General features: G+C 40.7%; 1 protein-coding gene across 2 annotated transcripts in view; it reads right to left on the reverse strand.

Moving 5' to 3' along the window:
- Positions 1-23,272, reverse strand: part of LOC117234192 (matrix metalloproteinase-2) — a 102,143-nt gene that overhangs the window by 43,260 nt on the left and 35,611 nt on the right. The window contains exon 1 of one of the 2 annotated variants that reach the window (XM_033495179.1): positions 12,181-12,272. The exons of the other annotated variant lie outside the window; for it this stretch is intronic. Coding sequence (XP_033351070.1) covers positions 12,181-12,257 — 77 coding nt within the window. The 5' untranslated portion in view covers positions 12,258-12,272. Of the gene's footprint in view, positions 1-12,180; positions 12,273-23,272 lie in introns of those variants that run through there. 2 annotated transcript variants of the gene reach the window in all.

A 23,272-nucleotide genomic window follows, 5' to 3' on the forward strand; every position in this document is an offset into this window, starting at 1 on the left:
TCTGGCTTATTAGCCGGTTGCTCCTCAAAGACAGATGGTCCCATTGCCAAGATATATCTTTACGCTGATCGGCTGCACAAACAACGAAGCCAATATCGTCTCATTGAATCCTATTGCGAGCATTATGGATAGCGTTCTTCTATACAGTCAAATTGGTTTCAACGATGGCCAATCGGTGGCAAGTGCACACACCGAGAAGAATAAGAACTTAATTGCTCCGTATCCAAGGCTAAAATATCTCCCTATTTTACAGTCGGCTGAATAAATTAGGTCACGACCCCGTTTAAAGCAAACTTCTGCCTGCAATAAGAAGTCACATAGTCCACGGAATCATCCTAGTTGCTTTTATCTAACGCGCATCTCTCCGCCATTTTTTTCACGCTTTTCCTACGCTTTTTCGCTGGGTCGTATTATACGATACCGGTACCGTTCAGAAATTACAGTTTCGAAAACTTTGCTAGTTAATAACGCAGGACAGGTCGTAGAAATAAGAGAATCGAGATCATTCGCAAATAATAAGAAGTTACCTTTGCGGATAAACGTTTGATATACGTATTAAAAGTCGCTTTCGATCGTTAGAACTGCAGAATTACGCCACAACGTAGATGAAATTGCCTACGGCAATTCGGAGAATTCTATTTGGTAACGAAAGTGACATTCGAAAACGAGCAAACTTTTTAATTGACAAAGTGACGACGCTCGGACAGCTCGCGTTCCAGGTCGAACGCGTGCGAAACGATTCGAAAATGATCTAAGCGTCGATTTCGTCTCTTGCGTTCTGCTTTCGTGGATATACGGTCGATATAACGGTCGCGTTCGCTCACTCAAAAAGGTTGTGATGACCACTAGGGCCTGGTGTACAGGCAAGCATCACACCCAGGTTGAGTGAGTCCACGTGACCGCCACTTTCCAAATGCTTCGTCGATGTCTGATTCTGCGATCGTTCCGTCTCCTCTATGCTTTATGTTCCTTCCACTCTCCGATTCATTCTTCACTTTCCACAACCATGTTCGAAGATGGAATTCCCCCACGCGACGTAGATACAAAAGCACGATTCGATGGAATCGTTAATTGCATAGACGAACGATGTACTTCAAGCGTCCATACGCGCGTGAATCGCGATTAACCGCATTCTCAAGCATTTTCTCCGATACTTTCGCGAGAGACGGCCACGAACAAGTTCCAACGACGATGAAACGAATTCCAGCAACGAATGGTTTCACGCGTGCATCGTACAACGGCTGCGAAAACGGACCATCTACGTCTGCAAAGGATTTACACCGCGACTCAAACGGTGTCTTCTAACGGCCATAGAGCGATTTGCTTAACTGAAGTTTATCGCGCGAACAACCGAACGAACAGGCATTCGGCTGTAATTTCCGGTACGGGAAACGCAAGTGAATTTCATCGAGTGTCAGACGAAGGGAAGGGGACAACCAACGCACGGAGCGAGGTTGGAGCTAAGGAGATTAACCGAGCGAGGCTCCCGAGGGAACCGCGTAATCGAACGCCGCCAGAAGATCAAGAAACGAAACGAACGCGCGGAGACAATGATATCGGAGCGCTTGGATTATAAGAACAAGCAAATGAGATTTCAGCGACCGTCGACCGAGAGAAATCGATTGGCTATCGTCACGGATAGCTATACGAGCTATCGAAGAATATCCGATCGAGGAAATTAATTGAGACGGGCTTAAAGTTTCGTTCTTATCTTCTTTTCGAACGACAGTCTTTGTATTTCAACGGACGTTTCTATCGGTGAGGTAAATTGAAATCTTTTCCAAGCGTTAGGTATTTTCGCGAACGCGTTCGATGCATTTCTTTTTACACAGCGGCGAGAAGCAGCCTGGAAGCGTCACGCGGTGTTATAATTCATCGAAAACGCGCGAGCCTATACAACACGGTAGCTCGCATCGACCGTCGCCGCCAACCTTTGTAACGAAAATCACCACGTTCGATCTCTGTTTTCGCTCGCTTGGACGTGAAATCTTGCTTTACCCTGCGAACGCATTATTCCATCTCGATGCATAGTTTCGTTGTATCTTTAAAACGTGCGAGGCAACCATAAGACGAATAAAGTAAGAAAGCATTCGGTGGTGTGGAAAAACCGAGGCGAGTGTCCGATACGAGGAAGACAAACGCGCGAAAAAGGAGGAAAGGAATCGATTTTGCGGTGACGATATTAAACGGACAGGAAGCGGACAAACAGGGTCGAGGGTCAAAAAGCTGAGGAAAACACGGGCAGCTAAAAAGAGGACAAGAGCGACGAAAGAAAAGGGTCAACATGTATTTGTCCACGCTTTGCCCGAAGATAACAAGACCGAGCATAATAGAAGCCGCGAAAGAACGTTTCGTTGGAAATGCCTCTTTAAAAGGCACGGTTAAAATGGATTAGAGGAGATCGGCCAAGTCGTTCCTCCTCCAAACTTACAAAGGAATATTTAATCGTGGCTGAATTTCTCTTCTACCTTTAGCACCATAACGACGATCGTTTTATGGATTTTTACGATTAAACCTTTTGAAACGCGTTCGTAATTCGCGTTGTAAATTCGTGATTCGCGTAATAAATTTCGCGCGATTACGGAAAATTAAGACACACGGTCGCGACGAATAAAACGGTAGAAGCACGTTTCGAAATTTCCTACGTCTCCTAGGAAGATCTTTGAGACGCGGAGTTGGTAGCCACCGTGTAAATCAAAGAAGCGTACGGCGATTCGGCTTACGAACGCGACGCGTGAAATGCCGCGTAAAAAATGCAAATGTCCGTTCGTATCGACTTGGACGCTTTCTCCCAATTAACTAGACGATACGGCAGACCGAGTCCGGTGGGTTTCCAGGCGCGGTCGTTACAAAAGCCCCGTAAGTCTGTCTCCTCGACGACTAGGTGTCGACTTTCATCGGCGAGAGGGTGTTCCCTCGTCCGGCACGATTTCAACACCGTCTACTCAGGGCCCGACTGAAAGGGTACTCCCGGTGTCTCCCTTCGAGCACCGAAAGTGCTCCTCGTTGATCACGAAATGCAACACCGCCGCTGCACTCGGCGACGTGAAAAAAAAGGAAGAAAAGGAGGGAAGGGCAAGGAAAAGAGACTCCTGTAGAACCCTTAGAAATGTCAGTCGGGTGATACCTGCGTCAGGCTGGCTCATTTCGCAGCAACAAAGCTGCTCCTAGTTCTGTTAGGAAGCGTGCGTGAATTTTAATTAATATCATCCTTCCCCTCGTCTCTTTCACGCTTATTTAAATCGATCTTTTAACCTTTGACTCTCGCAGCCTCGCCTCCATTAACCTCAAAGGACGATGAATCGCGCCAACCAGTTTCAAACAGTCGAATCTGTCTCGCTGGCTATCAGAGCGTATCGAACGTCTCTTCTCCCAAGTTTCAGTTTGGAAAATCGAAATTCGAGAAAATATGGAATTCGGCAATTAGTCGAGTACGCGCGTATCGGTTTAATTCTTAGCCGAGTGCGTCTACGATTTCCATTTATTTTCTTCGCCGTTGAATCATCACCTGGTCCTGATCGTATTATAACCGGAACACTTTGTACTTAAACCTTCATCGTCGTAACGTTTGTTTTCCACGGCGGGATATAAACGTCTAGGATGGATAGAAGAGCGCGTATTTACGCGATCAGCATTCGAGACTTCCGGTAAAGAAAAAATTCGTCAGTCCCGCGATATCGGCTTGCATTGGCATAGAAGAGTTTAATGATCGCCACGGCAGCAGCCGTAATTAACGTAATACTCGTTAAAGAGAGTCCCGCCTCAGTCTTGGAAGACTTAAGGGTGATTGCCCTCACACGCGACCGCCCTTTCAAGAGCTTGAAAAAATATCTAGACGCGACTAACGATCAAAAGAGAGACGAAGAATTACGAGGCGACGAGAAATCGGGGAAAACTCCGTCTTCCTCTTTTTTTCTTCTTTTTCCAACGATGGCAGCACCGACGTATTTATGTCCGTGACAAATTAGAATTTTCATTACGGGAATACATAGCGTACGAATATTTCGATCTTCCGAGACGGATAACGGCGATATTTCCACGACCGTCGAAAACGTTTTTCACGTATCGATGATACAACGGAACGATTCGTTGGCGAATCGAACGAGATCTCTTTTCCCTTGGGAATTGCAGAGTTTAAAGGTAATGAAGCGAAAAGCAGAAAAGCAAAGAGATCGGTGCTGCGTCTAACGAGTGGAATCTATTTAAATTGGTGCGACAGGGGTTCGAAGAACGTGCGGGTGTGGAAGCTAATCGAGTCAGACGTGAGAAAACGGGAGAGGTACGCGAGTCTAATGGACGCACAGGACTGAAAGCTTGGTGCGAAGTGGCACATGAGAAGCGTCTAAATTGATGGTCACACAGGCGTATGGATGTCGCGAGGAGACATTGCGTTAAAGCAGATTTACCTGGCTGGAAAGAGCGACCTCGGAACAGGCTGGCCGCAGCGTAGCCCGCCGAAGGCACGCAATAACGAACGACTAAATTAAATTGAAAGCCCTCGCCGGTAGACGACCCTTCGCAGCTTCGCGGCTAACGTAGGCTTTCAACTAATTAGGTCGTCTACCCGCAAGAAGATACTCCTTGTCATCCGACACATGTGCGCTTCTCGCTTCGTTCTCTCGCCAACCTGAACAACTCTTCGCGAAGAAAGTTTTCCTTCGCTCGGCTCCATTACTTCGCCCAGCTTTTTCATCCGCCAAACAATCGTTACAACAGTTTTGCGACGAATTACTCGACGAACCGGCAGACTCGCTCGATTTCAACAGTTCGAGCAAGCAAAGTTAACCGCCCTCCAAATAATTAGCCAATTTTCCTGTTAATATTTCACGAAGAATCCGATGATCTTCAGATCGTCTGGATATACGGGGCAGTATTATTTCAGTTTAGTTGTTCTTTTTCGCGATAATCGCGTATTTTCGATGGTTTACAAATAACGAACATTTGGAATACGCGAAAGTTGCGTGGAAAGTACGCGACTAAATAGCACATAATAGCCTTAATAAAACAATTAACAAGCTTCGAAGCGGCACTCGACAAGCGGGAAAATTAAGCTTAACAGAATTACCGCGGCCATGTTCGAATTGGCTGAAAAAGCGGCACCAAGTTTCCACGAGAATTCAGGAGAAAAGCGCAGGGTTTTAAGCTCTTGTCGAAAGAGACAATTTTCGCGTCAAAATTCGCACTGTTTTAACATCGTTATGAGAATTAAAAGATGTAATTACGAACCGAATTACCGAGTAATAGCTGATATTAAATTGAACGTTTCAGACTATTTAATACAAGCTAGTTTAGTGTGTCACCGTGCCACGTTATCGCGTTTAAATCGCAATTGGATATTTCATCGATTTCGAAGCATCTCCTCTCTGCTCATCGACCAAAGATAATCTTTCTTCGATGCTTTTCAAGCAATACGATATTAAAACGAAAAAAGTGTTTTACAAATGAAATTCCACGCTATTGGCATATTCTCTGGACGTATTCGTGTAAGTACGAAAGAACTACGACGAATCGTAAATAGGTTTAAACATTGGAGCGTTATTCAACGAACGGCAATTCCGAGTGAGAAAGAGATGGAAACGAATCTTATTTCATTCGATAAACGATATCCGATATCGAGTGGAAAAGGTGAGAGAGGATAGAGAAACCTCTTCTGTTTGTTAATCTCTGCTTTCCACACCGGCGCAATGCACTCGTAATTATTCCCCTCTTCCTCCGTTTCAACCGTGTAGCAGAAAAGAGCTTCTGAAAGACGCGAAGCTATTTTACTTGTTCGTAATACGTCCTTTGTGGAAAGAACTGGCAGGGGAAGACGCGCAGCCTTCGCAAGATTTACACCGACTATAAAAAGTATTTATGGTTGTACAATGTCCAATTTCCTAGAAAACTGCTCGTATTTTGATCTACTGATTCTCGTATAAAAAGAAAAGAAAAAAGAAAGAAAAAGGACGAATTCTTAATACGTTAAACTTTGCGTACGTTAAAGAAAGCGTTAATAAACGTATGTATATATGTATAATAGATTATCATCGAACGATTGTCGTTTCGTTAAATATACTCGTAGATACGATTCGGTTTTGACTACTGATTTTCAAGTTTTTAATCGTCTATGAAAAACCAGAACACGGTAACCTCTATAACTTTGCAAACGATAAAGAAAAAAGCGCTTGGCGTCGAATTCTCGTTTAATTTAAAGAGGCAACTTAAGCGAAATTTGCGTTATTTCACTTTGGAGGAACGCCGATGGAAATCCACGGCGGATGAACGCTGTTTTCATCCTCGTCCCATCTACGTACGATACAAGGATGAGAGCAGCGTTCATCCACCGTGTTCCTCCAAAGCGAAGCAGTGTAAATTCGGCTTTAGCTCTACGAGCGTGAAGCTCTAATTATTACAAAAATTTGGAAAAGGGAGACGAAATATCCAAAATAAAATAGGAAAGAAAATGTCGAACCTCTGTATCCAACGAGGAACGACGATAATCTACAGGGTGGTTGGTAACTGGTGGTAGAAGCGGAAAGGGGGTGATTCTACGCGAAAAAAGAAGTCGAAAATATAGAATAAAAATTTGTTTAAATTTTTCCATCGAGACAAAGATCTACAGCGAGATCCGTTATAACGAGACGCGATAAAGTGGACGCGTACCGAGCGAAAATTCAAAGTCGATTTTCTCGAAAACAAAGCCTCGAACGAAAAATTGTTATTCTATATTTTCGATTTCTTTTTTCGCGTAGAATCACCCCTTTTCCGCTTCTACCATCAGTTACCAACCACGAATTATTTACACGAAACGATTACACGAACGTCAATGTTGATGATGTTGGAAAGGTTGCACATTAACTTCGGTTCTCGATCGGCACGTGCTGATCATTATTTCCAATAAAATAAATATGACAACGTAATAATTCTTGCGATGTGTATATGTACATTGTATCGGAGTTGGTCTTCCAAGATTACTCGCGTCTCCGTCTTGAAAAGATTAATCGTACTATCATAGCAATTCGTCGATGAAAAAGCGAACCAAGATCGATCGAACCAAGTAATTGATGAAACGTCAAACGTAATGTATCGTCGAATAAAATTTCCACCTAACACTAGCACTTCGATTCGCGTTTCATTCCTTAGAGAAAGGAAATCTATGGAATTCGTAATGCTGCGTGATAAATTAAAGTTTATAACGTTAAGTTACAAGCTATTGTTATCGCCGATAAGTTATTCGAACGATAAGTTGTTAATTCGACGCGTTCGATGTATTTGAAACGTTTATCCGCGGGATATCGCACGAAAATTAAAGGAAAATGAGATCGAGCCAACAGTTCAACTTGCAAATACGAGTAAACAAATTTTTACGCTTAATCGAGTTTTCGGGCGCATATTCGTCCACGTAATTGCGATCGTATAGATCGGTGGAGCGATTATTACATCGGCTAGTTGATCAATTGGTCGGGAATCAACGAAATAAAAGAACTCGATTAAAACGGAAACGTCAAGCCCATGATCAAAACGTTTAACCAGTTAAGGTAGCCAATTAATTTGCCGACTTACTTCGTTACTCGTTCGCTCGACTAACCGTACTACGTATCGATATAAATTTTATTTTGCGAAATTAATGTTTTTCTAGCGACCGTAAGTTGCCTCTTACGTTTCAACTTTTGAAACGAAATTTATATCGCGACGCGGAACAATTAGATTTAACGCGATAATGTTCGATTCGTGCGATCTTTTAAATAAAATGTACCTATAGTATAAAATTTATTTCGTAGTCCGTATTCACCGCAGTCGAATTAAATCGTGATTTCCATCGAGGCGGAAATCACGTGCAAGAAAGACTCGGCTTCGATTCTGGACAGTTTCCAACACCAAAAAATTTCAATATGAAATTTCAATCGCCGCTTCCTTCTACCCAAAGAAGAAAAAATGGAACGTTATCTCGTGAAAGCTCTCTACTGCTTTAGAATAAATTTACAAGCACTGGCAAACACAAAAGGTATGAGATATTAAACTCGCTATTCTTATCAAATTGACAATAACCCGTCCATTCAAAACGCTCGCATTCACATCTAGTTCGTTTTCCAGGAAACCAAAAAATAGCGATTTTGTTACGTTCTCAACGCCAATCAAATTTTCTTCCGTCTGTGACGATCCAGATACGGAAACGCGTATTGCCGCACAAATGACCAAATTTGTTTAACCTTTCGAATACGCCGATCGTCTACCGATAGCGAAATGCGCGTAATTTTCAGCTACGAGATCACATTCTAACCACTCGTAATTACTCGTATAAATGAAAACTAAGCAAATGCAAATAAGAATACTTCCGTTCAGCTGGTCGATAAAACGTTATAAACGTTTTATTCGCATAAACGCTCCGTGTATACTCGAACGTACACACCGATCCGAAATTGAAACTCGTTTTCGTTCATTCGCGACAGAGATAGATCTTATCCATATTCTAGTACCTGTGTAACAGTACCAGGACGAATTTGCAACTGGTTAATCTAAACGCCAAGCAAAAGATCTACTTTTTCCAATAGGCGGACGTAGGAGGTTCGACTTTACTTTGGTCTGGCGGCAAAACTTTTTGTAGATTAGTTCCTATAAATTCGGTAGCTGTTCGACAACCTTTAAGATTCATCAGCGTGTCTTCGATTCTCGTTTGTCGACCTGTTACAGGATTATCGAGCGACGTTCGAACTTTGTCCTCTTCGCCGATAGATTACGAATTTTAATGGAATTCCTTCTTAAGATCGATTTCCGTGCTTTCTCGCAAAAGAGTCACGCTGTTACCGCTACCTCCGATTGTTCGTCCGACTTTAAACTTTACATAAATCTACCACGGAATTTGTAATTATGAAACACGCGACGGACAATGATCCACGTCTTACAATATGTAAATTTGCAGAAACTACCGCCAAACTCTATTACGCTTCGACAATTTTTTCATTCATAAATTCCTTCAACTTTTAATTTTAATTTTTAGTCTGAAACTAGTAATTCTCACAGATATAGAAGGATGAAATTGCTCGACAGTCGTTGGTTAAGTGTATCGAATCACTTTGGAATTTAGTTTGACTAATATGTAGCAATATTTTTCTTTTGTTTATTTGCAAGTAGTTTACAATCAATTCTCATTGAGAATTATAAGTAAATTATTCTGGCGTGGTACTATAACGTGAATAATAAACGACTATCGTATGTTTGATTCTAGCTGAATCTAACGTTTAAATCTACAGGGTAACGTCTTTTTAGCCTGCGGATCTGATCCGTCGTGTCAAGTGATTGGGTTTCGGTGCTTGTTAATTTTTATGTTACGTGTATTTTCGACCAATCGCGGGGAGACGCAATTGCGAAGAAACACTTCACAGAAGAAGAATTTGGATATTTCTTCTTTAACTGTAGGTATTCGCAACAAACATCGAAACCACCTAATTACTGGACTACTCCATACGTCGGACCAGATCCACAGGCTGAAGACACTACCCGTTAGACCGAAACACTAGATTTAATTAGATACTTATATTAAGTAATAATTACTTATTTACAACACTTACTTATAAATTATACTTATCTATAATAAGTATTAACTTATAAATATTTAGCCATGTCACTGAGCCACGCCAGAAAAAATTACTGAAAATTCTCAATGCGAGAATTAATTGTAAATATTAATAAATAAAAAAAAAAGGTCGCGATGTATCGTTTCCTTGGTAACATACCAAGGTGCATCTATCGAGGATCCTAAAGGTTTTGATTGGAATCGTTGATGAATTTCTATGTTGGAATTACTCGCTGTTCCCCATAGTTGGATCCCATAGGTCCAAACAGGTACGTGTAGGAATATGTACGATATTTCGAAGAAAATATGCACGACTTTTATTTCGAAACGGTGTTTCGTATCCTCCAGCCTAATAATAAAACTTCGTGCAAGACTAAAAGGTGAAATTACGTTCGACGAAAGAAACAAAAGTTCTGGGAAAAGTCAACGACAACTAAAAAAAAGGAGGCGGCAGTTTGTCGGTTGAAAAATCTCACGAACGTACACGGATGCTTGAAAAGATACATTAGAAATTCAGGATATTTAGGTCAGTCACAAGCAATCGATCGCATTCGAATGGCTCATTATGGCCACGTTTCGCAATCATATTGCCGTGTGTAGCTTCATAAGAACGGGAAAATAACGCGTAGCATCCATCATCCTGTAAATAACTATGCATCTTTCCCCGCATCGTTTCTCCTTTCTAACCGTCGATTCAAAATCGATGGAATAAAGCCTGGCTACTGATTCGTGCGTTCCAATCGTTTTTTCCCTTTCTATTACCAACGCGTACGCCAGAGCGGAAAAGCTTTCCTCCCTAATGATCTTTTTCTCGCCTTTTCAGTCTCTCGATGTATTCGTCGGTTCGGTACATCCTCGATAATGTTTTATTTAAGAAGGCAAGCCTTCCGATCCTTCAAACATTTAAATAGAAATAAGCGATTACAAATTATTGGAAACGCGCTTTAACACAACTGCTGTTTCATTTCCTCTTTAAGAAGACATTTTAATAACGTTTTCGTTTTATCTTCTGTGTAGTTTCGTTAAATATTCGCGACCATCGAAACGACGATCCTCTAAAGGAAAAAAAGTACCGCTCGTAGTTTAGAACGAATCAACGAAATTCTACGTATTTTTCTTTCATACAATGTCGAGAAATTAGTAAAATAATATTGTATACGTGTACGTATCGGAAACTACGAAAAAAATTTTTTTCACGAAGAAACTATTTAATTTCTAATTACTCACCGACGGCGTTTTAATACTTGGGCATTCGAAGAACCGTTTTGTTAATGTTTGTTCAGCTTCTTCACTTACCTGAAAAAATATTTAATTTTCTATCAGTTCCGGTCGTGGAAAATAAAATTCAAAGGGGGAGAAGCGTCGGAGAAACGCGCGACTTAAGCTTTTCCATTACCGAACAGGATGGAAAACAGAATTTTATTTTCTCTTTCATCGCGCGTCACGGCATTCCGTCGTTCAGATTTCTGCCGTGAAAAACTGCTATTTTTTACTAAGACAATTCGTAACGTTCTCTTGATGAAACAACGCGGTATATAACGGCGAGCGTTTTCTCAGTGCCAGCAGAAACGAACACTTGGAAAAATACGATTTTCCAAACGGCAGAGCGCTACTCCACGCTTTTTATCCCGTGTACTCCAAAGACGGTGCACATCCACGTAGCTCCACCACACTCGTACTACCTATATCTACCTACACGTCGATATGGCCAATATGTACACATCGTTTCAGAAATCGAAATGATCAATTCCAGACGATCGCACAGGCCTGATCGTTCAAATAACCACGCGTTGCTGGCAGCGATATAAATTATTACATCGCGAATATTTATACATTTGAAACAAATAAAAATATGCATATGCAATATTTACAATATGAAAATCTAAAAAAAAAAAAAAAAAAAAAAATGCAAATATATGGAAATATATTATATCGATATAAACGAAGATGATTTTTCGTAATAATAGAATAACCGGTAAAACTTTTCGCGTTCTACTCCTTCTTTTCATTTGCTACTTAACACAATCTGTTTGTTACGAACGTACTTTTCTTTTCAATGGAGACGAAAACAGAAATCGACGAATATTAAAAGGAGCTCGAATCGTATCTATAATTTTTATTAATTACTACATCCCAGCAGGAAATAAATTGTTATCGCTCGTAAAACAACGACAAATTATTTAATCTAGATAGGAGCTATCTCGTGTAATAACGAGAGCAAACACACATGTAGATATCTATCTTGGCAGGATACCGCGAACGACGTCGAAAGAGAGAGAACTTGCCACGGCCGATTAAATTCGTAAACTACCATTCGCTGTACTCGATACATTTTTTGTCTATTGACTTTTCAAAATATCCGGAAAATGCATGGACCATTGCGCGTATCGTGGAACAAACTAAACGCATATTGTTTCAAATTACAAAGTTGGAAATCGCTTGGTAAAATATAATATTCCTAGTTTTATCTCACTATTCGCTGTCACACAGCTAACTTTTATCCAACTAGAATCGAGATTAGTAACTCGACGAAGTATTTAGATGTAATTCACGTTCGTCGTTCGGGCATAGCCTACGCGTTACGAGCAAGATTCGACGTTATAAGTCAGAGGCGTGATATTTACGACCTTTGTACAACACGCAGATAACGCGTTTGCCAGTGAAGAGGATGTCTAAGCAAAATCAGGATAACAAATTGTGTCATAGCCGTTTCTTCCACGTACTTGTACATTGGATCGGACAAGTGCGACGTTGTAACGAGACTGCGATCCAAACGACGTAGCCGTTGCTCTCGTTCGCGAGGAAATTAAGGCAGGATCGGTGGAGAAAGAACGGTATAAAACCAATGGAAAGTTTATACGTGGGAATATTGCGCGTATACGTGTCAGTTAGAGGGTATAAAAGCAAAAAGGATGAGTAACACTCTCGATGGAACATTTTTATTCGGCCCTGGAGAAAAGCCAGGAAAAAAAAGGTCTTCCGGGGAAACGGATAAAACTACAGATAGTGGTTTCACGTGAAATCCAACTGAAACGAATTGTTCGAGGTAGCGAGTGACCAGATAGTTTCCGATCTTTTCAAATTCCGCCTATTTCCTATCTTGGTAACAATTTTCCCGAGCTAAGCGTTAACACGGAAGAACAAATTGCAAAATTTTCTAACCGTTACGATACGTTTGAAAATATTCGACTAGCAGGAAAGTTGCATTAAAAAAGTTATCGCTTTTGCAACATCGAAATCGAGGGAATCTGGAACGAGAGAAAAATGAAAGAGAGTGTCTTCTCGATCGTTCCTTCAACCCCTTTTAAAAACTCGAAAAGAGAAAGCAATTTCGCTGAAGTGGATCGTTGAAAAGAGGTGGACGTCGTCCGACGTATTTCCTTTTCCATAATCCATCCATCTATTCGTTGCGTTATCAACAAATTTGAAACTACTCGATATTCGGAAAATCTTTCCATGTTTTATCAAGTACGCCCACTAACTTCCCGACCACTAACTTGGTACATAATTTTTCGGTATTTCTCAGAAACTTTCCTACTCTACGAGTTTTCGCGGAATACAATTTACAATAATGCGATTGCAACGTAGAAAACGTTTATACTCTTCTAAACATCGTCGTTATTCTCAATAATATTGAGAATACATTGTCACGATGCAAGTAAAATCTACGCGGATATTTGAAAACTTTATTATTACGATCTAACGAACGAACGATGTGAACTATGAACGCGAATGACGTGGTCATTTGTAAGTAAATTGGAAATAGAATAATTTATCTCAACTGTTTTCCTGTTGTGATTATTAATTTATAGCGCTGTATAGACAGTGTCCTACCATCTACTAAAGGTAAAGTGGCTAAGTTAAATAATTCTAACGGTTAACATTTGAAAAGCAAATAGGATATTTTATTCTGTTACGCACGGTCGCTATGCCTGCGTTTCATTTATTTAAATCTGAATGATAAATTTATATTTCGATTGTAATGTATTTATATTTATAATTGATTAACGCTCGTGTTTAAATTATTCACGTCTAAGTTTCTGCGTTTGTGTTTCTCTAATTTACATTTAAGCCGTATACGTCGAAAAAAACTCGTTATTATTTAAATACGACTTCAACCGTATCCTACGAGAAAACGTTTCGTCTCGTCGTCAGTTTCTTCATAAGGTTAAAACGTCTTGTCTGAAACGTTTAATTAATCGCCAACAATTCCTGATAATACGTTCGCTGCGTGTACGCGAAATTGAAAAAGATTACGTAGGTCGTAAGAAAATAACGACCAAAACTTTAAAGTCGATAGAAAAAAGAAAAAAAAAAATAAATAAAAGCGGCATCGAGAAAATAATAACTAAAATCTCATTTATCTCAAATGTGGCATTAGTTAAGACAATCGACTAAGGGGGGCAGTATAATCTATCGCGTTGATCAGAACCGAATTACAGCAATTTGTCATATTTTTTTCCAAAACGTTATTCCAAAGATAGACGATTATCTTGGGCAAATTTTCGCTAGCTATTTCTCGCGATACGATGTACGTGATTTTGGAATTGTTAAACCTACCACGACCTTAATAACTCCGAGTTAAAGAATCGTGCGACGCGTTTAAAAACAGCGGTTAAATGGAAAATTCAAATGTAAAACTTGCCATGCTACGTTGAACGACTCGACGTTGAGTCATCGTGGATATTCGATTCACAGACTCGACGTTGCAGACAACTCCTGTTACCACGGAAGTAAAAAGACGGAAATCGCAGAGCGAATGCAAGCACAACATCGACGAAACAGGACGCGGCGGAATACTGAGGCAAAGCCAGATCGTTTCTACGCTGACTCTGTATACTTCCGCCGGTGGTAGGGGAAAGCTGTGCGCATGCGCGTCCTTATTCGCAGTCCAATGATTACAAGACTCAGGATTTTGAAAAAGCATCCCTCGGGATTCTTATTATCCGTTCAACCTGCCTTTATCACTTAACTTTACTTAACTTCCAATTACATTTTTCCCATTTAATTTCCGATTTACTAAATATATATATCTATATTTCAGAGTCATACATATATATATATATATATATATATATTCGAGTTAATTTTTATTCTTTGTGCGAACCACACAAAGAACAATATCTCTACTAGTAGCTGTTTTTATCTTATTTGAAATGATTAAAGAACGTTACCGATGTACCATACACCGTATCAAGCGACTTTTACCAAGAATATAACTACTTTTTTAACACGTCAATAAGAATAACGTCTCGTTCTACTTTAGAACTCGAATTTTCTCAGATTCTGTTTATACTTTACGATTCGATTCTTTGGTCGTTTATTTTTATTTTCTTCCGCTTTATCGATATCGGTAAAAGTGTCAAGACGTTTTCTTCTTGAAAATTTACATCCGGTATTTTCACTTCGACATTTAAACGCGTAATACTCGACGCAAACATCCGTATTTGTATACGAGGTATAAAGCTGCGAGTAAACTTTGCGCAACGACGTTTATCGAATCGTAACGAAAAAATAAATTGCGATTTTCGTACGATCGGAACGATCGATCTGAACGCAAGTCGTTTAGGATTTTGGAAACTTAATTGGCGAGTTGGCACGTTCCTTCGGGCGCGACAAATTAAATCGGGAAAATCGCTGCAGGGGAGCGGAAAAAGTTGAAGGGAAGGGGAAAGAAAAGGGAAAGAAAAGGGGGAAAAGGAAGAAGTCGACGCTATTGGCTTCTCTTTGTAGACGTGCGTAAGGTCGGGTGCAATAGCGCATTTAGCCCGTTTTTTGGCACAAAGAACCGCAAGCCAGCAGCAGGGGCGAATAAGAGAGCCTATTGTTTCCTGTTCGATGGTACACGCCGGCCACTCCAGACACCCGGTATATTTGAGCGGGCGTCCTACGAGGGGCGTCTCTCCGACTATCGCCAATAATTGTTCCTTATCAAAAGGGAACGAAACGGGCGTCGACCATATGCGAGTCACCACACGCAGAAATTAAAAGTTACTGCGATTGTCAGCCGTCCTATACCTTACCGATATTCGTCGGTCTCGTTCCACTAATTTCCCAACTGATACTGGGACGTGCTTCGCCGATTCACGCGCATATTTCGACCTAGCCACGTCATCGCCAATTTTCACGATACTCTTCTTAACTATCGATCATATTTCGCCAGAAAAGAATCTGTACCTCGACTTCGGCCATCGTCCAAATAAAAGAACAATCTTTACGCAGGGAGTATTTAAATTTCTACGTCTAAAGTTTAATAACGAAGATTAGATATATTACTAGAAAAGCGTAAGCGCGAAAGGCCGAAAATCGAGAAACCGCGGAACTTGGAGAAGGCTGATATAATTTAGAGAAGTTTAAGTTAATTCTATAACTTGAAAAGCTGAGAGAATTCTCGCCATTCAACAAGTTTAACAAGGTCTCGATTAAAGAACGTTTCTGATCTGAAACGATCTACTAACAACTTCTGAAAGCAACTTCTCACGAGTACAAACTGCGAACTAAGGATACTTAGGAAAGATAAGCCTTACCGCTTTCCTTTAGTTCTGCCATTTATCAGCCGAGAAAGCTCCGAAATTTTTCATATTCGCTCTCATAATACGCTGCAGCGATACTCGATTTCTTGTCTTACGTCTTACGTTAGCGCCTCGAGTCAATCTTCCAGATACGCTATTTATTAAGTTATAAATTTGTTTAAAGCAGCGACACGAATGAACGCGCGCGAATACGCCGGCTGAACGTTCAAATTTGTCACAGGGAACTTCCTTTTTAATTTTTGAAATCTCACGTTGCTCGGCTCGTGTCGACTTGCTCGTACGTTGAACAAACGTACTCGCGATATCGTAACACTAGCGTTGTACATTCGTCCAGATAAATCCAAATGTCGCTTATTAACAGTTAAACGAGGGAACAATTAATTTGGCCAAATCCCGCGCGAGTACCAGAAGCGACAGACTTTGTTCCAAAGGATCGTATATAAGCGTTGTTTCGTGCCTTCTATCGCTGTGATGGCGCGTTGCGTCGCGTCGTATCGGGTCGATCGACGCTCGCCAATCAACTTTCGAACTGAAAATTTACTACTACAATGCAGCCACTGCATTTTCTGCGCTTCACCGATCAGCGTAAAGCATCAAAAGAATCGCTGTATCGCGTGGCGAATTTATCTTTACGACACTTACCTCTCTGGCGTTTGTAATTCGTAACGCACAAATTTATTCTTTTAAAAATTATTCGACGCGTCACACATCAGGGACGACCGAAGTACGACGTCTAGGAGTTGGTATTATTTATATTTTCTCTAGAAACAAACGCGTAGAACAGGAGAATCATGTAACGGATAACGAACGACAGTTTGCTCTCTTCGTAGTTTATACTTCGTTGTCTTCGTAATTTGGGATATTATCTTCTCAAATTGTGTCGTATCGATGGCAATAGAAATAAATAAAAATGGAGATTTCAAGATCTTCAGAATCGATAATAACGTGGAACTATCTATCGTTTGCTGTGAAAAATAGCAGCGTCGAATAGAATTGTGAGAGGTTTCGGTAGACGATAGACGCGCATCTAGCTGTAACGTAATAAAGAGGAAAAGGCAAATGCAACGAGAGTACACGTTGCAGCCAGTAGATCTGTGCAACGACACACCGTGTTGCATTATGTTCGTGGTTCCTAGTTCGAGAACACTCGAGAAGAGACCAGGTGTAGGTTAAAGGCTGTGAAAGAGGCACTGTAGCCTCGTACAACGAGGCTTCTGTTGCAATTGCATCGCGGATGCAATGTAGGTCGGCCCTTTTGATAAAGGGCCGACGAGAAAAAGAGTAAGTGGTATAAAGTAAGATTAATTAAGGTGACGCTTGATTCACTGCGAATTCCTCCAAGAATTTTCCATTTCCTCCGGCTCTGGCCGATCTTGCGCAAAAATTTTATCTACATTTTCGTTAAAACTTCCGCCAACAGTTACCAAATTACACGTCTCTTACGTTTTAACGACGCGATAAGTCTTTACTTGTATACAGTGCTTTGTTTTGTTATCCGATAGAATCGAGAAACGACATAGTCCGTTCGTTTTTATATTTTTTATCCTTGCCTTATGCATCTATCATTTGTCATATAAAAGTAACGCAGCAGTCGGAACGATCGATCGTCTCTTATTTTTATTCGAAGGGAAATTTGTCGGAGAACCTGGGGTCACGTCGCTGTCGCGTAAGCAGCGTGTTCGAGACAAACCGAATGTCTTAAAACGCCTAAACGGAACCGTAAGTTGTCGCAGAAATCGTCTTTTCGTTTCCGTCGTAAGAGACAGCCAAGTCGACGGTGACGCGACGTAACGCCTTGCCAAGAGAGAACCGATGGAATAATTCTCATCTTAATTGCTTTCGCTGCACGTACGAAGGTTTTGCGGATAAGCGACTCTAGTTTCGCCCGATACGAAGCGAAAGAGCAAGAGCTTTTCAGTTTCTGACGAGTCACGAGACAAAGTTAATATATCATTCGGTAAGGAAGCGACATCCGAAAATGCCCACAAGGTACAACGAACGACAGAAGGTAGAAGGAGCGGAATTTATCGCATCCCGACGCGGTCGCGGCGTTCTCCTTGGAAAGCCAAACGATCTATATTCGTGCGTATCTTCCAACCACTCGCTTATACAACTTTTCACGGAAATTCACGTTCCTCGCGAGGGAACGACAAATTTTTCGTCAAACTAAATCATCGCCGCAACGATAACCAGCTAACCGTCTCAATGTATCAAAATGTATTCCAGGCTTTCGAGAATCGTGCATCCAGATCGACGCGAAAGAGGAAAGTCTAACGACGATAATTCGATATTTTGGTCGATTCGATAATCTCAAAGGGTGTCTACAAGCAAGAAACGGTGAAAACGGTCGAAGAAGGTAGAGAAAGAAAGAATCGATAGATCGCGAGCGAACACGACGAAATTCGTATTTTCGTTTCCATCGACTCGCCAGGTTAAATGAAATTAAATGGACTTTGAATGGACAATCGCAGGGCTTAATATCGACTAGAACGAATAATTAAAATTGCAAGGAGTACAGCTAAAGCAGCTTATTAGGGATTTGCTCGTCGCTTAATTATTCTTAATTATTCTTCTTTGATTACAGACAGAAATCACAAACTATATCGCCGTCAGTTCTCACCCTTTAAATATGGAATACCATGTCTTCGTTACTATTCTCTCCAACGTTTTTCCATGTTATCATTCAATTTTTCTGTGTCGATTTCGAACGATCTTATTATCTCAAGATCTCTTTTACTACACGCCATTATATGTAAAATATCGATCAGAAATTACCGCTTCACGCTATTCAATCGTATTAAGTTGTCCGAAAAGTGTCTTCCTTCCGCAGACGTGCTTTTTACAACAGTGTTGCTTCATACAAACGTGAAACCAAGACTGTGAAACGTCGCGGCGTTTATCTCAACAGAACAGAATGGGTCGTACGTAATTCGACAAAATAATATAAAACAAAAAACGTTGTGCGTTCATTATTTCCTCGTACAACGGGAGAAACTTTTCGGACAACCTAATACTAAGCGAGGGCCGATTTTTCTAATTTATTATATCCGCAAATGAAGTTAACCAAAGGATAAGCGCGACTGAAGAAATTCCATTTTGAAGTTAAACTCGCGATCGTCTTTCAAAACTTGAAATTGTATAAAATCAACGTCGTTAATTTACTTGCAATTGATTTGTTTCGACTTTCTTCTACGATACCTCATTGTTGGTTGCACCCGATGGATATATAGGCTCAACAGGTGCTTTTAAAACCACGTGAAAATTAAGACGATAAATATACCACGCATTAAATAGATTAGATTAGTATAAGATTTCATTCTCGATTAAAATGTTTTTCTCCTTCTTCCTTTCTCGGTAATGTAAGCTTCTCTACATTTATACGACTTTTAACGAATTATTCTGTGCTATGTAATTCATAACTTTAGGTAAATTTACAATGTTTAATAAATACGTTAAAAAAAAAGACGCTGATGGCTCTCCAACCTTCAACGCCAAAGAGATACACGATATATCCGAAAAACACATCCTACAAATAGTTTCTTCGATCTGATCTCTGCTACTGATAATCTTTTTAATTATATCTTTGACTGTAATCTTCTGTAATCAACGTAACACGAACAGGTGCTTAACGTAAATTACAAGAGAAGAGGATGAAAAATTCTACGCATTTTTACGTTTCTTGTAAAACGACCGAGGACACAATGTCGTAATAAGATATTTAAAAGAGTCGTAAATATTTGAATCATCGAGTTACAGCGTAAAGTGTTATAAAAACCTGTCAGTGCTCCCCAGTTTACGGTATACGTTCCGGTTTTCAAATACGGTACATCCTTATTCCATTTTAAAGGTTGTCACGCCTTTATAACACATCGATGGCTTCTTGAAGTGATAAAATTGCATAAGTTTCAGGAGTATCCGCGAAAGTTTGAACACGAACTAGATCCAAAAAGATTGTATCGTCTCGTAAATCCAAAGAAGTTTTAATGAGTGCCAAATCCGAAAGAGGCGTATAAGTTTTAAAACACTATCACCTTTAACAAACTTTCGCTATATTTACTACGAGCTTGAACCTTTTAGGATATGTCGTATCATCGAAAAAAATAACAAACGTGTTTGATGTAGCTGTAGTAGTAGAGAGAGGGTTAATATTCGCACATTGCGCTATTTCGAATCGCAGATATTTTGTAGGTAAACACATCAAAGCATCTTGGTACGAATATTGTTCGGAATTTTGAGTGGCGCTTCGTTTATGACCTATTCTCTTCTTTAGGAAATTCCGAATAACATGTCCTCCCCGAGCTGTAAACCTAATGATTCCGAGGTCAGGTAAAAAACCCCGAGAAAGGAGCAGCCGGAAGGGCGCGATGGACAGACAAAACCCAATGGCTGGTAGGAAGAATTAGCAACGTAGGAGGACAGTTCATCATCAGACATGTACCGTACGGATGAAACACTTCACTCACAACGAGACGCGATAACGTGCACGCGTGCCGACCGAAAATTCAAAGTCGATTTTCTCGAAAACAAAGCCTCGAACGAACAATTTTTATTCTATATTTTCGACTTCTTTTTTCGCGTAGAAGCACCCCCTTTCCGCTTGTACCACCAGTTACCAACCACCCTGTATATTACGCGAGAATAAGCGAAAATAAAGCGAGGATAAACGAAATATATCGTAAAAGCCGAAAGTTAAAGTTTAGAATGTTTCAGGATGCGGATGAAGAGCGGAAAGGAAAGTTAAAATGCGTTGCCGATGTTTTCCTCTTGTTCTTTATAATTGTTTTTCTTCTTTTTTCATGACACCTGTCATCTATTCTATTTGGTCGTGGAAGAATGCGTACTCGAAGGCACGTCCTCGATACCGCGTGAAACGCTAATTAAAATTTAACTCGTCAAAACGAAGAGCCGTGCTCGAAACCATCTAGCCAATGAGTTTCATGTTTTCCGTCGCTACTCGAGCACCGTTGAAAACCGTGTGACAAACGTGATATTGGTTTTTCGGAAAATGTCAAGTATAATTTACTTCTCAATCAAACCGTAAATACACGGCAACCGCGTGGATCCGACAATCGCTTTGAAAGTATCTACGATATTTACACCGATATCGGTACAGCCTCGGGGCGTGAAAAAACTCTCTCCTCGATACAAAAGGATACGATCGACGAAAGGAATCGAAAGAATTAAAACGTTTAACTCGTAAACATCTTACGGATAACGTTACGTCTGAAATTGGAAAAGGTTCGAGTTCTTCAACGCAGAGAGGAAGCGTAGTCGGACGATATCGACGCTTACGTAGAACACGATACAAATTAAGAACGTTAAGTTTGATATTTTTATGATTTTTCATATCGACAACTATGTCTGGAACACAAAATTCCTGGCGGTATATCACGCCTGCGAGTTCCGAAAGAACGATATTCGGTCGAGTGATCATAAAAAAAAAAAGGGAGGGGGGAATTATCGTCACATGTGCGCGATTATAAAATCGAAAAGTAATAAAACGGTGATCCAAATTCATCTTCGATAGTGGTTATCTTTGACGGTGATACTCGTGTGTGTTATTTTATAACGAAAGTAGAACCCTTCGTGGCGCGGACCACGAGTGGAAATCATTTTCTAGACGCGAGAAGGGGAGTGCTCTTACGGAAATCGTTTCCTCGGTCGGTAAATCGATAACGGGGCTCTGGGCATTAAGAATCTTCTGCCGTTTCAACCGGCAGCCTTTTGCGGTGGTTGTTTCCCATTTATGCAAGAATACCGAGTCTACGGCTGTTTGTTTAATCGCGAGATAATTATCACGCCGTTGAATTCAAGAGTGACGTATTTTTACCGTGTAAAACGAACCACGAATTGATAAAATAACGTTCTTGGAAGACAGATCGTAATTAGAGAGCAGTTAATGCATTGATTTTACGGTTAAACTGAGGCAAGCAAAATACACCGAACAACGCTATTGCGAACCTTCTTTCGGCGATCGAGTCTTTGTCGCTTTGAAACTCTAACGAAACTCCGATGAAATTTCGACTAGATTTTGAAAGCGAAAGTTACTTCGGAAAATATCATTGCTATTGTCGTAAACGATCGATATAACTGATCGATACGTGTTACGAAAATAGTTTTCGTATGTACGTGTTTCGTATAAATTAGAAGGTAGAAAACATTGTTTTCAGCCAGTGTATACGTACAGATGGTTACGACGAGAAAATAAAATAAACAGCAGCGTCGGTATTATTCGTCGCAAACATCAGCTAACCAGTTACACTACATAGACCGACGGTGATCAAAACGCGATCACGGTACATGTTACGTAACGTGCAACGAACGTAGTGGCATTGATACGGCTCTCTCGACAGAGGCTACGAAACAGCGACGAAAATGGACACGATCCTAATTTCTCCCTCTAGTTGCTCGACGAATTGTCCCTCTCTTGGTCGTTTGTATCTCCGTTTCTCTCGGTCGATTCATCTCTCTGTCTCTTTTATTCCAAGCTCGGCACAATAATTCTATTGTTTCTGACAATTAAGCGACAGGAGACGAGCGGAGTCGAGGAGTCGGGGTGGGGGGGTCGGGATACCCCCGAGGACCCGGTGCGAAGTGATCTGGTGTCCAGGACACGGAATCACCTCTCTCGATCGGGATACGTGATTGGCCGCTATTGTACCACCGGTGATCTCCATGATTCTCAACAAAGGAATCGTCGTCGGTCTACTAGCTGTCACGGTGCCTTATTGTCTTTCGATTTGTTTGCGTTATCCGGCACGAGGATACACTGCGGCTACTTCAAACTTCGCAAACGCCTACATTTTTTCTTTTTTTTTTTTTTTTTTTTTTTTTAGTTAATTTACGTTTACTTTGCTCTATGGTTCTTATCTCCTCATCGAGAAAATCGGACGTAACGTATCGTTGGAGAATGTAAATGTTACGCGATCGAAAAAGGATCTCGTCGTCCGAGGCGTAAAATAATTTTAATGGAAACATCGGTCTACAGTTTATCGAGTTGGAATATCGATCAATTACGAATCCATTGTTTTACCCGAGGGAAGTAAACACCCTCGTGATATCTTTCAAGCTATGGCAATTGGATAAATACATAGTAACGCGATATACTATATAACATCTATAGCACTTTTAGCCGAGTTCTCGGTGAACAACGCTATAACGTTGCACCGCGCAATAACGTTCGTCC

Source organism: Bombus vosnesenskii, unplaced genomic scaffold (genome assembly GCF_011952255.1).
Source record: "Bombus vosnesenskii isolate JDL3184/JDL3185 unplaced genomic scaffold, Bvos_JDL3184-5_v1.1 scf7180000013302, whole genome shotgun sequence".
NCBI classification, from domain to species: Eukaryota; Metazoa; Arthropoda; class Insecta; order Hymenoptera; family Apidae; genus Bombus; species Bombus vosnesenskii.